The sequence below is a fragment of the Budorcas taxicolor genome, chromosome 2 (assembly GCF_023091745.1).
Source record: "Budorcas taxicolor isolate Tak-1 chromosome 2, Takin1.1, whole genome shotgun sequence".
NCBI classification, from domain to species: Eukaryota; Metazoa; Chordata; class Mammalia; order Artiodactyla; family Bovidae; genus Budorcas; species Budorcas taxicolor.
In genome coordinates this window covers 23583930-23600906 of record NC_068911.1, presented here as the reverse complement: position 1 = coordinate 23600906, position 16977 = coordinate 23583930, and the positions used below count along the sequence as shown (strand labels likewise).

General features: G+C 35.1%; 1 protein-coding gene across 1 annotated transcript in view; it reads left to right on the top strand.

The window, feature by feature from the left end:
* The window catches only part of LOC128060038 (phospholipid-transporting ATPase ABCA3-like), a 212443-nt gene that overhangs the window by 135708 nt on the left and 59758 nt on the right, over nt 1–16977 (top strand). Inside the window, exons 16-18 of the mRNA XM_052652249.1 lie at nt 4969–5221; nt 5453–5657; nt 13488–13710. Coding sequence (XP_052508209.1) covers nt 4969–5221; nt 5453–5657; nt 13488–13710 — 681 coding nt within the window. The remainder of the gene's footprint in view (nt 1–4968; nt 5222–5452; nt 5658–13487; nt 13711–16977) is intronic.

Below are 16977 nucleotides of genomic sequence, written 5' to 3'. Positions count from 1 at the left end.
TTGGGCACCTACCGACCTGGGGAGTTCCTCTTTCAGTATCCTATCATTTTGCCTTTTCATAGTGTTCATGGGGTTCTCAAGGCAAGAATACTGAAGTGGTTTGCCATCGCCTTCTCCAGTGGACTACATTCTGTCAGACCTCTCCACCATGACCCGCCCATCGGATGACCCCACACAGCATGGCTTAGTTTCATTGAGTTAGACAAGGCTGTGGTCCATGTGATTAGATTGACTAGTTTTCTGTGATTATGGTTTCAGTGTGTCTGCCTTCTGATGCCCTCTCACAACACCTACCATCTCACTTGGGTTTCTCTTACCTTGGATGAGGGGTATCTCCTCATTGGCCACCCCAGAAGGACAGAAATGGTGTGGAGATAACAGAAGCTAAAGTTATTAAGAAGAGTTGGCAGGAATACACAGAAAAACTGTATAAAAAGATCTTAATGACCCAGATAAGCACGATGGTGTGATTACTTGCCTAGGGTCAAACATTCTGGAGTGTGAAGTCAAGGAAGTCTTAGGAAGAATCACTATGAACAAAGCTAGTGGACATGATGGAATGACAGCTGAGTTATTTCAAATCCTTAAAGATGATGCTGTTAAAGTGTTAAGTTCAATACACTAGCAAATTTGGAAAACTCAGAAGTGGACATAGGACTGGAAAAGTCTGTTTTTGCTCCAATCTCAAAGAAAGGCAATGCAAAAGAATGTTCAAACTACCACATAATTGGACTTATTTCACATGCAAGGAAGGTCATGCTCAAAATTCTCCAATCTAGGCGTCAACAATACATAAACTGAGAACTTCCAGATGTACAAGCTGGATTTAGAAAAGGCAGAAGAACCAGAGATCAAATTGCCAACATCTGTTGGATCATAGAAAAAGCAAAATAATTCTAGAAAACCATTGACTTTTGCTTCATTGAGTATGCTAAAGCCTTTGACTGTGTGGATTGCAACAATCTGTGGAAAATTCTTAAAGAGATGGGAATAATGGACCACCTTACCTGCCTCCTGAGAAAACTATATGCAGGTCAAGAAGCAACAGTTAGAATCAAACATGGAACAATGGACTGATTCAAAATTGGGAAAAGAGTACATCGAGGCTGTATATTATCACCCTGCTTATTTAACTTATATGCAGAGTGCATCATGAGAAATGCCCACCTGGATGAAGCACAAGCTGGAATCAAGACTGTTGGGAGAAATATCTATAACCTCAGATATGCAGATGACACTCCTCCCAACCTTTATGGCAGAAATAAAAGAGGAATTAAAGAGCCTCTTGATGAAAATGAAAGAGGAGAGTGGAAAAGCTGGCTTAAAACTCAACATTCAAAAAACTAAGATCATGGTATCCAGTCCCATCACTTCATAGCAAATAGATGAGAAAACAATGGAAACAGTGACAGACTTTTTTTTTTTTTTGGATTCCAAAATCACTACAGATGGTGACTGCAACCATGAAATTAAAAGATGCTTGCTGCTTGGAAGGAAAGCTATGACAAACCTAGAGAGCATATTCAAAAGCAAAGACATCATCACTTTGCAGACAAACATCCATATAGTGAAAGCTATGATTTTTCCAGTAGCCATGCATGGATGTGAGAGTTGGACCATAAAAATGGCTGAGCACCAAAGAACTGATGGTTTTGAACTGTGGTGCTAGAGAAGACTCTTGAGAATCCTTTGGACTGCAAGGATATCAAACCAGTCAATCCTAAAGGAAATCAACCCTCCATATTTATTGAAAGGACTGATGCTGAAGTTCCAATACTTTGGCCACCTTATGCTAAGAGATGACTCACTAGAAAAGACCCTGATGCCAGGGAAGATTGAAGGCAGGAGGAGAAGGGGACGACAATAGAATGAGATGGTTGGATGGCATCACCTACTCAATGGAGATGAGTTTGAGCAAGCTCCAGGAGATGGTGAAGGACAGAGAAGCCTGGCAAGCTACTCCATGGGGTTGCAAAGAGATGGACACAACTGAGTGACTGAACAATAACAGCAGCCACTATGGAGAACAGTACAGAGATTCCTTAAAACACTAAAAATAGAGCTACCATTTGACCCTGCAATCCCACTCTTGGGCATATACTAAGATAAAAACATGTTTCAAAAGGATACATGCATCCCTATATTCGTTGCAGCACTATTTACAATGGCCAAAACATGGAAGCAAACTAAATGTTGCTTCAGCAGTTCAGTTCAGTTCAGTCGCTCAGTCGTGTCTGACTCTTTGCGACCCCATGAATCGCAGCATGTCAGGCCTCCCTGTCCATCACCAACTCCTGGAGTTCACTCAGACTCACATCTATCGAGTCAGTGATGCCATCCAGCCATCTCATCCTCTGCCATCCCCTTCTCCTCCTGCCCCAAATCCCTCCCAGCATCAGAGTCTTTTCCAATGAGTCAACTAACTCTTCGCACGAGGTGGCCAAAGTACTGGAATTTCAGCTTTAGCATCATTCCTTCCAAAGAAATCCCAGGGCTGATTTCCTTCAGAATGGACTGGTTGGATCTCCTTGCAGTCCAAGGGACTCTCAAGAGTCTTCTCCAACACCACAGTTCAAAAGCATCAGCAGAGGAATGTATAAAGAAGATGTGGTGGATATATACAGCAGGATATTACTCAGCCATTAAAAAGTATGAAATAATTCCATTTGCAGCAACATGGATGAATCTAGAGATTATCATACTGAGTGAAGTCAGAGAAACAGAAATATCGTATAATATCCTTTATATGCAGAATCTAAAAAGAAATGATATAAATGAATTTATTTACAAAACAGAAACAGACTCATAGACTTAGAGAATGAACTTATTCCTCCATGAGGAAGAATGTGGAGAAGAGATAGTTAGGGAGTTTAGGATCGACATATACACTCTGCTATATTTAAAATGGATAACCAGCAAGATCCTACTGTAGATCACAGGGAACTTTACTCACTATTATGTGTCAGTCTGGATGGGAAGGGAGTTTGGGGAAGAATGTATGCATGTATATGTATGGCTGAATCCCTTTGTTGTCCACCTGAAATTGTCACAACATTGTTAGTAGGGTACATTCCAATATAAAATAAAAAGTTCAAAATGCAAAAAATAAAGAAGTGGAGGTCCTTACAAATCAGTTTGGGGACTGACAGTTTGAAGGAGGAAAAGAAGTTTGAGAGAATTAATACTGAGTGAAATACATTTTCTCAGTGAAATTTAGCTAAAATGTGTAAGGTGTATGTGGATTGTTAACAGAATGAAGATTTTTCCATGTATTTTTATTTTTTAATTAAATAGAGTTGATTTACAATATTGTGTTAGGTTCAGGTGTACAGCAAAGTGATTCTTTTCTGTTACAGGTTATTGCATGATAGTGGATATATTTTTCTGTGCCATATCTTTGTTTTTTGTTTATTTAACATTTTAAGGTGCGTATCTCTTAATCGCATACTCCTAGTTTATTCCTCCCCCTTTCTTCTTTGGTAGCCATATGTTTTTGTTTTTGTTTTGTCTATGTGTCTGTTTCTGTTTTGCAAGTTCATTTGTAGTATTTTTTAGAATTTGTATATAAGGGATATCATAGTATTTACTTTTGTCTGACTTCATTTAGTATGATAGTCACTAGGTCCATCCATGTTGCTGTAAATGGCATTATTTCATTCTTTTTATGGCTGAATGATAAAGGATTAATATTCTTTATCCATTTGTTGATGGACGCTTAGGTTTCTTCTGTGCCTTGGCTATTATGAATAGCGGTGCTATTTACATTCAGTTCAGTTCAGTCACTCAGCCGTGTCCAACTCTTTGCGACCCCATCAACCACAGCATGCCAGGCCTCCCTGTCCATCACCAATTCCTGGAGTCCACCCAAATCCGTGTCCATCCAGTCGATGATGCCATCCAACCAGCTCATCCTCTGTCATCCCCTTCTCCTGCCCTCAATCTTTCCTGGCATCAGGGTCTTTTCCAATGAGTCAGCTCTTCGCATGAGGTGACCAAAGTATTGGAGTTTCAGCATCAACATCAGTCCTTCCAATGAACACCCAGGACTGATCTCCTTTAGGATGGACTGGTTGGATCTCCTTGCAGTCCAACGGACTCTCAAGAGTCTTCTCCAACACCACAGTTCAAAAGCATCAATTCTTCGGCGCTCAGCTTTCTTCACAGTCCAACTCTCACATCCATACATGACCACTGGAAAAACCGTAGCCTTGACTAGACAGAACTTTTTTGGCAAAGTAATGTCTCTGCTTTTTAATATGCTGTCTAGGTTGGTCATAACTTTCCCTCCAAGGAGCAAGCGTCTTTTAATTTTGTGGCTGCAATCACCATCAGCAGTGATTTTGGAGCCCCCAAAATAAAATCTGACACTGTTTCCACTGTTTCCCCATCTATCTGCCATGAAGTGATGGGACCAGATGCCATGATCTTAGTTTTTGGAACATTGGGATGCATTTGTCTTTTTAAAATAGAGTTGTCATCTTTTCTGAATATATGCCTAGGAGTGGAATTGCCAGATCGCATGGCAACTCTATTTTTAATTTTTAAAGGAACTTCTTTCCTATATTCCATAATGGCTACATCAATATACTTTCCCACCAACAGTGTAAGAAGGTTCCCTTTTATCCATACCCTCTCCAGCATTTATTGGAGAAGGTAATGGCAACCCACTCCAGGATTCTTACCTGGAGAATCCCATGGACAGAGGAGCCTTGCAGGCTATAGTCCAGGGGGTCACAAAGAGTTGGACACGACTTTGCAATTAAACCACCACCTCCAGCATTTATTATTTGTAGGCTTTTTGAAGAATAAAATTCTTAAGTTAAATGGTCAAACCTTGTCAGAGCTATTGCAGGAATGGAAAAAAAATATTAGGCAAGTAAAATTATTTGGTTTGCCCTCTCTAAAATCCATAGTTAATGATCTATATTGCATGTTCAACCCATGATCGGTATTATGTTCTCATTCCAGGTGATCTGAAGGCCTATTTGGTGGGTAATCAAAAATGCATTTACTCATGCATTATTGCATTTTCCATTGAGGTTAATGGAAGTGAAAATATAGTTAAATTTTGGTTCAACAATGAGGCATACCATTCATCATCATTATCTCTGGCTGTATTAGACAATGTTATTTTTATGTCACTTTCTGGCCCTGATGCTTCCATTACAGTCATCAACAAACCTCAGCCTGCACGTTCTGCTTTTGGTGGACCTGAATATTCGTATGTATACTTTTTTCATTGAACTTGAAGTTTAAGCTTTAAATAGATCCCTTCTTCCCTTTCCAACTATGTATTTTGTTAAAAGTTAATTTAAAAGTGAATTAAAATAGTAAAATAGCTGCTAATAATAATATAATTTATAATAAATTAATAATTAAATGTATCGTTAGAAATAAATGTTTCCCACTGTATTGCTTTACCAATGTGTCCTCTTTATTCATTCTTTTGTAGAGCAATGACAGGAACACAAGTAGCCTTAAATTTGTATTTTGGTGTGAGTATTCTTGTCAGTGGCTTTTGTCTCCTGACGGTGAATGAGAGAGTCACTAAGGCAAAGCACATTCAGTTTTTGAGTGGGGTTTATGCCCTTAATTTCTGGCTCTCTGCTCTGCTATGGGACTTCCTCATCTTCTTCATTTCCTGCTGCTTACTATTGGTGAGTGTCACACCAAGTATTTTAACAGTTCATTTTCTGTTAAACACCAGAGGATTCTTATATGGCTAATATTAATTTAAATATACATCTCTCAAGAAAGATAAAAGTTCTTTGGCTCATTATGTCAGAGAATACTTTGTGGAATGCATCTCATAGTGAAATTTTTCTATTTTCTATTACTTTTTAATAAAATATTACTGTCTGCTGAAACATAAAGGTGTCTCTTGATCTGGCTTCTTATCTGCTTTCTCTCCCATATGTAGTCAGCCCAAAGCTTCTACAATTATTGAAGGATATAATATGCACACTAGAAGACCAGTCCCATATTGAACAAAACAAATACTTTAAAATTTTTCCTTCTGGTCCTGGTGTTTTCCCACCTCATTATCTGTTGTAATTATTTATTATAAAAGAGATCTTATGCTCAATTTTTACATTTTCCCTCAAGAGATTTTTAAATTTTATGCCATCAACTGTTTAAATTTTATGTTTCTGTTTTTGGATATTTGAATGTTGAACAGATAATGAGGAGCTATTGAAACTTTTATTACTAAAAGCAAAATTAGGAGGATTTTTGGTCTGTTTATGCTTGTTGCTTTCCTCTCTCTTTATACCTGGTGTCTTCTCCACAGCCATATTTCTATCCTATGAGAAAGTCAATGAGCCACTGCTATGAAAGTTAAAACAAATCTGTTTGTTTCTTTTAAGAGAGATGTACTGGCTGTAGAGTTGGAATGTTGTAACTTTTGGTTCTGAGGAATAGCTAGGCTACTACACGTTTAAAAAGTAAAAGGATTAGAGGCTTAAGGTGGTATGGAGAGCTCCAGGGTAGAGAGAAAAACCTGATGTTTTTCTCTTTGTCATATGCACTACTGTAGCCAAGGGGCTCAATGCTACCTTCCTCTCATGGTTTGCAGATAGCCACTTACCAACTTTTTGAGGCCACTAGTTATTTTTGTTACTACATGAACTAACTGGGGGAGCTAATGCAGATATTACCTCATGCACCATGATTTCCCTCCTCCATTCGCTGCCAATACTTACTCCTCACCCTATGCATACATTGCACAAATTCTAAAACTTATTTATTTTAAAAAATTTCCGATTGCTTTAGCTACATTCCACAGCTATAATATGTTATTTTATAAATCACTAATTTCCAAATATTTTCTAATTTCTAAAATACCTTTGAACTGTGAGGTTTTCTAGAAATGTGTGATTTGATTTCTAAGCAGTTTGAAAATATATTCATAGCTTAATACCACTTTTCTTGGAGATTATATGAATATTTTCAATTATTTGAAATGTATTTCATGATCCAGCATGTGGTAAAATTTTATAAATATTTTATGTGTATTTGATAAGAAAATATACTTGTGATTTCCAAAGGGGAGAGATAAGAAGGGAAGGAAACATTAAGATTTTAACAGATACAAACTACTATTCACAAATGAGATAAACAATAAGGATATACTGTATAGCATAGGGAATTATAGGCATGGTAATAACCTGTAATGGGTACAATCTGCAAAAATACTGAATCACTGTGCTGTACATTTGAAACTAACATAATATTGTAAATGAACTACACTTCAATAAAAAGACTTTGTCTCCCACTGTTATTGAGGGCATTATTCTATGTAGTCAATTTTGCTCATTGAGGGGCTCTTCTCACTACTGTTACTGACATTTTCAGTCAGTTCAGTTCAGTCACTTAGTCATGTCTGACTATTTGCAACCCCATGGACTGCAGCATGCCAGGCCTCGCTGTCCATCACCAACTCCTGGAGTTTACTCAGACTCATGTTCATTGAGCCAGTGATGCCATCCAACCATCTCATCCTCTGTTGTCCCTTTCTCCTCCCACCTTCAATCTTTCCCAGCATCAGGGTCTTCTCAACTGAGTCAGCCCTTCACATCAGGTGGCCAAAGTATTGGAGTTTCAGCCTCAAAATCAGTCCTTCCAGTGAATATTCAGGACTGATTTCCTTTAGGATTGACTGGTTGGATCTCCTTGTAGCCCAAGGGACTCTCAAAAGTCTTCTCCAACACCATAGTTCATTTACCTACTTGTTTTTATTTTCTGTAACATTTTGATATAGTTTGAAATTTTGCTTCATGTAATTTTCTTTGTGGAATGGGTATATTGATGTGTGCATACATATTTAGATTTGTGTTTTCCTGGTGGGTTAACCCCTTTATCACTGTCATTTTCCCCTTTTCAATGTACTGATATCCTAGCCTTAAATTATACTTTTTTGGCAATAGCATAGCCACTTTGATCATTGTTTTTTTGGTATATTTTTTCCATCTTTTTATATTTAAATTTTCTGGGTCTTTATATTTAAAGTATTTATATAAAGTTTGTGGGGTTTTTTTCAGGCTAATAATCTAGCTTGGTACATTCTAAGAAGTTTGGGCTTATGGCATCATCTTATTTTTTTCCTATTTAAATAATCTACTTTTATTTCCTCTTTCTCCCTTTTTTCTGCTCTTTATTAACTTGTGTTAATGCTTCTTTTAGTGACTGCCTTAAAAATTAACACACACATTTGGTTAATTACAAGCTATTGCTTTTACTACTTCTCTAACAGTGCTAAGATCTTGTAGCCTTATCATTTCAATGACTCCCTCTGACTTTTTGCATTACTATAATAAGACATTTTCATTTCTACATACCCAAAAGGTATTATCACTTTTTATGCAGTAAATAGTCACGCTTGTTCATAGAGTTTTTTTTTTTTATTGCTCTGCATTTTTATTCTGAAATTTTACATGACATCAGTTTTCTCTTCCTGAAGAACTTCTTATGATAGTTTCTTTAGGAAAGTTATGATGACATAAAAGCTTAGATTTTATTTGCATGGAAATTATTTCATTTTCTTTACCTTTTGAAGAATACTTCCCTGAATTTTCCCCTCCTATATTTTAATAATATTCCAATGTCTCATGGCTTGCTTCCATCAGTTTTTAAGAAGTCAGTTTTGGTATTTTTACCACTACTACTCTTTGGAATGTAATATATCATTTTTCCTCATGATTTTTAAAGAGATTTCTCCTTTTCACTTAGATTTTTATCCTTATTACTATATTTATTGCTATACTGGGGGGGTGGTTTGGCATTTACCCAGCTTGGAGTGCTCAGAGCTTCCTGAATTGGAAGTTTGGTGAGAATTAACTGTTTAAAATAAACTTACACAACCTCTGAGAAACAGTTTTAGACCTATAGCAGTTGCTCTTTAGGAGAACGCCCAAAAAAGGAAAAGTCACATTCAAAATAGTAGGAAATTTTATTGCATTTTGACTGGCCCTTGACTCAGCCCCTTCCTCCTGCAGCATCATCTTGGTCTATAGGAGATGGCAATCCAGTTGCTAGTTATCTCTCTCAAAGTGAAGGAAGTAGAACATACTTTAATTACAACATTCTGACCTGTCTTGAGAATGTTAAAAGAATTGGTCTCTGTCTAGCCTAACTTGGATCTCAGATGGAAAGGGATGAAGGAGGGATGGACTGGGAGTTTGGAATTAGCTGATGCAGCCTATTACACGTAGAGTGGATAAACAAAAAAGTCCTACTGTATAGCACAGGGAACTATATTCAATATCTCGTGATAAACCATAATGAAAAAGAATATTGAAAAGTACATACATTTATGTATCACTGAATTATCCTGCTGTATAGCAGAAATTAACACAGCATTGTAAATCAACTATATTTCAAATTTTAAAAATGTATTGGAATTTCCCTGGTGGTCCAGTGATTAAGAATCTGCCTTGCAATGCAGGGGATGCAGGTTCAATCCCTGGTTGGGGAACTAAGATCCCACATGCTGTGGAACAACTAAGTATGTGCTGCAACTACTGAGCCCATGCACAACCAGAGAGTCCATGCACCACAACAAAAGTCTCTGCATGACACAACAGAGCCAAATAAATAATAAGTATTAAAAACTGTATTAAATATGCTCAAGAGCTAAAGGAAAATACAAAGAACCAAAAAAATTAAGAACGTGATATATGAGCAAAATAAAAATAATAACAAACAGAAACTGTAATAATAAACCAAATTCTGGAGCTAAAATATATAATAACTGGTTGAGAAAAACCCTGAAGGATTTCAACAGAAGATTGAACAAGCAGGATGAAGAATTAGTAAGCTTTAAGAAAACTGAAATTACCAAGTTGAAAGAGCAGGAGGAAAAAGTAATGGCAAAAAGTAAAACAGGCCTCAGAGAATTGTGGAGTTCCATCAACTGGATCAATTACACATAATGGGAATCCCAGGGAGAAAAGAGAAAGAACAGGTGAAAAGATATTATTTAAGGAAATAATGTCTGAAAACTTCCCAAATTTGATGAAGGACATGAATCTAAAACCCCAAGAATCTCAAAAAATAGCATGTAAGAAATAATCAAACAAGACCCATACTGAGAAACATGATAATTAAACTGCTGAAATTCAAAGACAAGGAGAGGATATTCCAAGTGAGAAGTAACTCCCTGTGTGTAAATAATCCTGAATAATATTAATAACTAATATTACTAATCAATTTCTTAGTAAAGATTTTAGGGGCCAGAAAGCAGTGGGATGACCTATTGAAAATATTGAGAGAGAAAAAGTGTCACTGAAGAATTCTATATCCAGCAAGCTGTTTTTCTAAAACAAGGAAGAAATTAAAACATTTTCAGATAAATGAAAGCTGAGGGACAACTAGGAACTCCAAGATCAAGGTACTGATTGATTTGTTTCCTAGTGAGAACTCTCTTCATGGCTTGCAGATGGCCACCTTCTCACTACATCCATACATGGGAGGGAGAGAGAGAGTGGTCTCTCATCTTTCTTCTTCTTCTAAGGACATTATCCCATCATGGAAGCCCCACACTCATGACCTCATCTAAATCTAATTATATCCCAAATACAATCACATTGGGACTTAGAGGCTTCAAGATATAAGCTGGCAATATGAGGTGGGGAGACATAGCATTCATCCATAACACAAAAAAATTTTTGTTTGCCGCTCCACTTTTCTACAGGTTTTAAAAGAAAAATGTATAAAAATAGTTACAAATCCATATTAGTGGTTTACAATGTATAAAAATGTAAGTTGTAATATGAATAACAAAGAGTTGGAAGGAGTTGTATAGTAGTAGTACTTTTATGTGTTATTAAAGTTAAGATGGTATCAATTCAAATTGGATTATTATAATTTAGTATGTTATATGTAACTAATGATACAAAGGAAATAGCTATAGATTACACACAAAAGTAAAAGACAAGGGATTCAAAATATGTCAATAGAAGAAAACTGAATAAAAAAGAAGACAGCAACAGAGAAACTGACGGACAAAAATGAGTTACTTAAAAAATAGCAAAATGACAAAAGTAAGCCCTTATCGATAATTATTTTAAATTTAGATGGATTAAACTGCCCAATCAAAAAGCGTGTATGAAAAATTGATTAAGATAAATGATTTAACTATATGTTGTCTTCAAAAAACTCATTTAGATCTAATGAATAAAAGAAAGAAAAAGCTGAAAGTGAAAAAGTGGAAAAAGATATTCCATGCAAATAGTAAACAAAAGGGAGCTGAAGTAGCTATACTAATATCAGACAAAATAGACTTTATGTTCAACAGTGTTGAAAGAGATAAAGCAGGGTAGTATCTAGTGATAAAAGGAGAAAATCACCCTAAATATCTAAAACAATTTTGAAAAAGAACAAAGTTGTAGTACTCACTCTTCCTAATTTCAAAACTTACTACAAAGCTACTGTAATCAAAAGAATCTGGCATTAGTGGGACAGAACCACTAGTAACCAATGGGACAGAAATAAAACCCAGAAATAAACTCTTTCATATATGATCAAATGATTTCTGACAAGAGTTCCAAGACTATTCAATGGGTGCAGAAGAGCCTTTCAACAAATGATGGTGGGAAAACTGCATATTCACATGTAAAAGAATGAAATTGGATCCTTATCTTATACTGTATAAAGATGTATTTGTATGACAGTAATAGCACAGGTAAGGGGGTAGGGAGCAGAGATATACTGTGACAAATTTTTTCTACACTATTGGTATTAAACTGGTATTAATCTGGGGGAAAATTTTTTTAAATGGATAAAGTTCTAAATGTAAGAGCTAATACTGTAAGATTTTTAAAAGAAAACAAAGGGGAAAAATTTTATAACATTGGATTGGCAGGGGTTTCTTGGATGTGATAGCAAAAGCACAAGCAGAAGAAAGAAAAAGATAAGTTAATTGGACTTCATGAAAACTAAGAAAACACATAAATCAAAGGGCATTGTCAACAGAGTGAAAAGGCAATCCACAATATGGAAGAAAGTATTTAACATTTTATACCTGCTAAGGTATTAATACCCAGAATACATAAGGAATTCCCCCAAATTAACAATAACTCCAACAAACCCAATTCAAAAATGAGCTAGAGCTTGAATAGACATTTCTCCAAAGAAGGCCCATAAGAGCATGTAAAGATGCTTGACATCAGTAATCTTTAAGGAATTTCAAACCAAAAACAGTAATGAGATACTCCTTTATACCTATTCAGATGACTACTATCAAAAAGAGAAAATTACAAGTGTTAGGAAGGATGTGGAGAAACTGGAACACTGTGCACTAATTGTGGGAATCTAAAATGATGAAGTGAAAAGAAGTCGCTCAGTCATGTCTGACTCTTGAAGCTGCTGTGGAAAACAGCTTCACATGTCCTCAAAAAAATAAACAGCATTACCATATGAGTTAGCATTTTGACTAACAGTGGAATTCCAAAAGAATTGAAAGCAGAAACATTTGTACATCATTGTTCATAGCAACATTATTCACAATAGCCAACTAGTAGAACCAACTCAAGTGTTCACTGATGAAAACATGGATAAATAAATATGATATATGCATACAATGGAATATTATTCAATCTTTAAAAGTATTGAAGTTATCATACATGCCACAACATGTGCAAGCAATTGAATTCATTCTATTTCTCTTGAAAGTCTGCTCTGGTAGAAACAAAGTAGTCATGTCCATAATACCCAAATATTTTCACTAATGTTATATTCGCTTTTTGTTGCTTTTTCCATTACCATTGAAAACTTGCTACCAATCACATAGTAGATCTTATCAACATAACACTGCTGTTCACTTCTCAAGTATCCTGTTATGTAATCACTTATAGTTCACAATAGATAACCCTAGAATATTTGGCAAAACCACAATCAATAACTTACAAGATGCAGACCTCTGGAAACTTATTTTCCTTAATCATTCTGTAGGTTCTCTCTTTCCTTACTTAGATCCCCTATAACTTTGGGCTTCCTTGTTTGCTTCTCAACTGAGTGGCTGAGATAGGAAGAGGAGGGTTAGAAATACAGTAGAGTCAAGAGGCAGAATCTAAAAACAGAGAATTGGGAAAAGTAGGTCCCTTAACATCACAGCTTACAGCTGCCAGAATGAAAACCTTAACAAAAGTTTTCTTACTAGGAATATAATTTCTGGAAATATTGAGAGTGAGTTTTTTGGGGGGTTGGGTGAAGAGGCAGAAAGAATATACTTTGATCTTGTTCAAGAACAAAATGAAACTGTTCCAAATAGATAAAAACAAGTAGAAAGTAAAGTAAAGGGGTTCTTCTCACTGATAAGGAAAACGGGAAAGTACCTCACAGCCATGATCACAGATCAAATTATTTGATTTATATCAAATATTCTAACAAAGAAAGATTTATCCTTCTCTGAGTTTATTGAGTTGTGTTCTCATGTATTATATTGCATAGTTTTCTTCAGTTTGACTTTATTTCTGTATTCTGTATCTCAGGTGGTGTTCATGTTCTCTGACTTGAAAATATTGGTCACGGGTTACCGCCTTCTGGATACATTGCTCATCTTCATCGTGTTTGGCTGGTCTGTCATTCCCTTCATGTACCTGATAAGTTTCCTGTTTTCTAGTCATACCAGTGCCTACACCAAGCTCGTCATATTTAACTACTGTGCAGGGATTGTTGGTGCGATAGCAGATTTATTTATAACCTCAATTCAGGGTAAGGACTTAAAGCAATTTCCCCTTTTCCGCAGGAACAGTTCAAGAGAAATTGGCTTGAAGAATCGAACATTGCAAAATTGTTTGCTTCGGGGTTTCTGGGGAAGTTTTATGCTAGTGTTAATAACCATATTAAGTGTCACTAAAATTATAAGAATCATGTTGTGATTTGCAAAACAAATTATGACTGATATTTTCGCTAACCCAATCCTCTTCCTTCAGGATTATTTTGCATGGCATTTGCAGAATATTTATCTATTTATTTTCCTCTTGATTTTGAGATTAAGGAGAAATTGACTGGATTGGCAAAGCTATCAAACAGGAATTTCTTAGGAGATAGACTGTTGGCATGCCTTTATTAAATCACTCTACAAACATTATTGTGCTCTGTTTTAAGGAATCCAGCTATCCTTGGATTTGCAGAGACTGAGAAGAATAAGCTTCCAATCCATTGTTGACCTTAAATCATGCCCTCCCATGAAATAATTAATTCCCTGAGCTAGCTGAAGATCTATTATAATATTCATTGCACACTTATTCAAGGGGGAATATTAAGCTATATGAGAAATTATTGATTTCTGAATAGCAACCTAAGAAACATATAGGAAGATACTTAATCACATTGCTATTAATTAGTCTGTATTTGTTTTGTATTGCTACTGAAGTAAGTTACCACAAAATTAGTGAATTGTGCAGATTTATTATCTTACAGCTTTTAAACAAATAAGTCTCATTGGGTAAAATCAAACTATCTGCAAGGCTGTGCCCACTTTTGGAAGGTTTAGGGGAGAATTTGTTTCCTTGCTTATTTGAGTTGTTGGTAGAAATTCAGTTCCTTTATATTATAGTCCTGAAAAATGGATTTTTTCTAAAATGGATATTTTTCCTTTCTTAAGGAAAGAAGAGCTCACCAGTGAAAGGTCTCATCTCACACTTGGAGTTTTCTTTGTGGGAAGTTTTGTTGTTAATTATAAATTTATTTTCTTCTTGAGACGGGTATTAAGATTTCTTATACCTCCTTTTGGAACTTTTGAGAGGTCATCTTTTTCAAAGAACTTTTGCATTTCTTCTAAGTATCTAAAACTATTGACATAAAGTTATTCATAACATTTCCTTATGATTCTTTAAGGTCTATTCTAAGTATTGATAACTGCTCATTCATTACTAGTATTCTGTATTCATTCACACTCTCCCACACTTTCTGTCCAGTCAATATTTGCCACTTTTTTTGTCTTTTCAAAGTGTTGCCTTTTGGTTTTTTTAATGTTGTGTATTTTTATGTCCTGCTTTATTAATTTCTGTTCTTATATTTATTTTCCTTTTTTTCTGTTACCTTGGATGAAATTGGCTAGGCTTATTCTACCTTTGCAAGATCAATTATTACATGATTTTAAACCTCTCTCCTTTGGAATATATGAGCACTTAAAGCTATAAAGTTTCTTCTAAGTACTAATTTAGTTGTATCCCACACATTTAGACATGTTGTATTTTCAGTATCATTGAGTTAGGAATGTTTTATAATTTTTCTTGTAATTTCTACTTTAACCAAATGTTTGATGACTTTCTAGGATTTTTTGTGATCATTTTTTAAAAATTTATTTTGTACTAAAATTGATCTCAGTTCATAGTTCAGTCGTTTAAATGTAATTATACTCTGGGACAACTTCTCTGCTTAATCACTACTGGTATGAAGTACAGAAAATGTTCATGTCCCATTCAAGGCAGTTCTAAAAGCCCCTACAATATTATATTTTTATTAGAATACCCTTGTGAAATATCTAAGAGCTCTTACTCAGTATGCCTATATATGACATGTGACACAAAATGATTATAAAATAGATACTAACCTCACTTTCTATAGTAATAAGGTGTACTCTAAGAAATATTTCTAGGATAGTTGGTTTAGCATGATTTCTATTCAGTTTCATTGTAAGAATAGCACTATAACTTTATAGGGCCATTTGTTTTCTCAGGGACAATGACCTGCTTATTAATATTCTCTGAGGAGAGTTATACACAATTTAAAGAATGCCAAAATGCAAAATAATATTCAGTCATTATAAATTCAGTATTCCGATACTCAAAGTCTTATTATACATTTGCTTAAAATGAGAGGAAATTAAGAGGTAGTCTTTGAGCAAAATAAGAAGAAATTATGGTGAACCAAACAAATTAAAATCATAATAAATGAAATGAAAAAAAATTCACTGGAAAGTTTCAAAACAGATTTAATCAGGCCAATTCTGTGAACTTAGAGACAGGACAATTAAGTCTAAGGAAAAGACAGAAAAAATAGTGAAGAAAAGTGAATAAAGTCTAAGGGATCCCTGAGACACCATCAGTGAGACCATACATATATATTGTCCCAGAGGAGAAAAAAGAGAAAAGGAGGCAAAAACAATATTTCAAGAAGTAATAGTTAAAAACATCCCAAATTTGATAAAAGATATGAATCTACAAATACAAGAAATTCAGCAGACTCCATCTAGAATGAATTTAGAGATCCTCATGAAGACACATTGTAATCAGTCTAGAAAGACAAAAAGGAAGACCTTGAAAACATCAAAGAATTAACTCACCAAGTTCAAAAAGTTCTTGATAAAATTGTGGATTTCCCATTAAAAACCATGGAAAACAGAAAAGTGTGGAATTAAAAAAAAAAACAGAAACTTTATCTATCAAGAATTCTATATCCAGCAAATCTGTCCTTTAAAAATATAGAGAAAATAAAAGCCTCTCAGATTTAAAAAAAAGCCAGGTAGGTACACTACCACTCAACTTGTATTACAAGAAATGTTAAAAGGAGTTATTCTGGATGAAATAAAATTATGCTATAACATAACTTGAAGTTGTATGAAGAAATAAAGATCTTCAGTAAAGGTAACTAGGTAAAGAAATATGAAATCAAGATTATTCTATTTTTCTTTTGTAACTTTACACCTTGAGAAAAGAGTAAAATGAGAGAAAACTAAGGCCAAAGGCAGCAGAAGGAAGAAAATAATAAAGATTGGAGATAAAAGAAACAGTGAAACTAAAAGGAAATTCTTTGAAAAGAGCAACAAAATTTAAGAACTTCAGCTAGATTGTCTAAGGAAAAAGAGAGAAGGAAATAACTGCAATCAGAAATGAATGTGAGGAATTTACGTTTGATTTTCCAGAATAAAAAGTTGTACAAGACTGAAAGATTGCACATCATAAATTAGATAACTGAGATGAAACGGGAAAACTCCTAAGAGCACAAAAATAATCTAAACTGACTGAAGAAGAA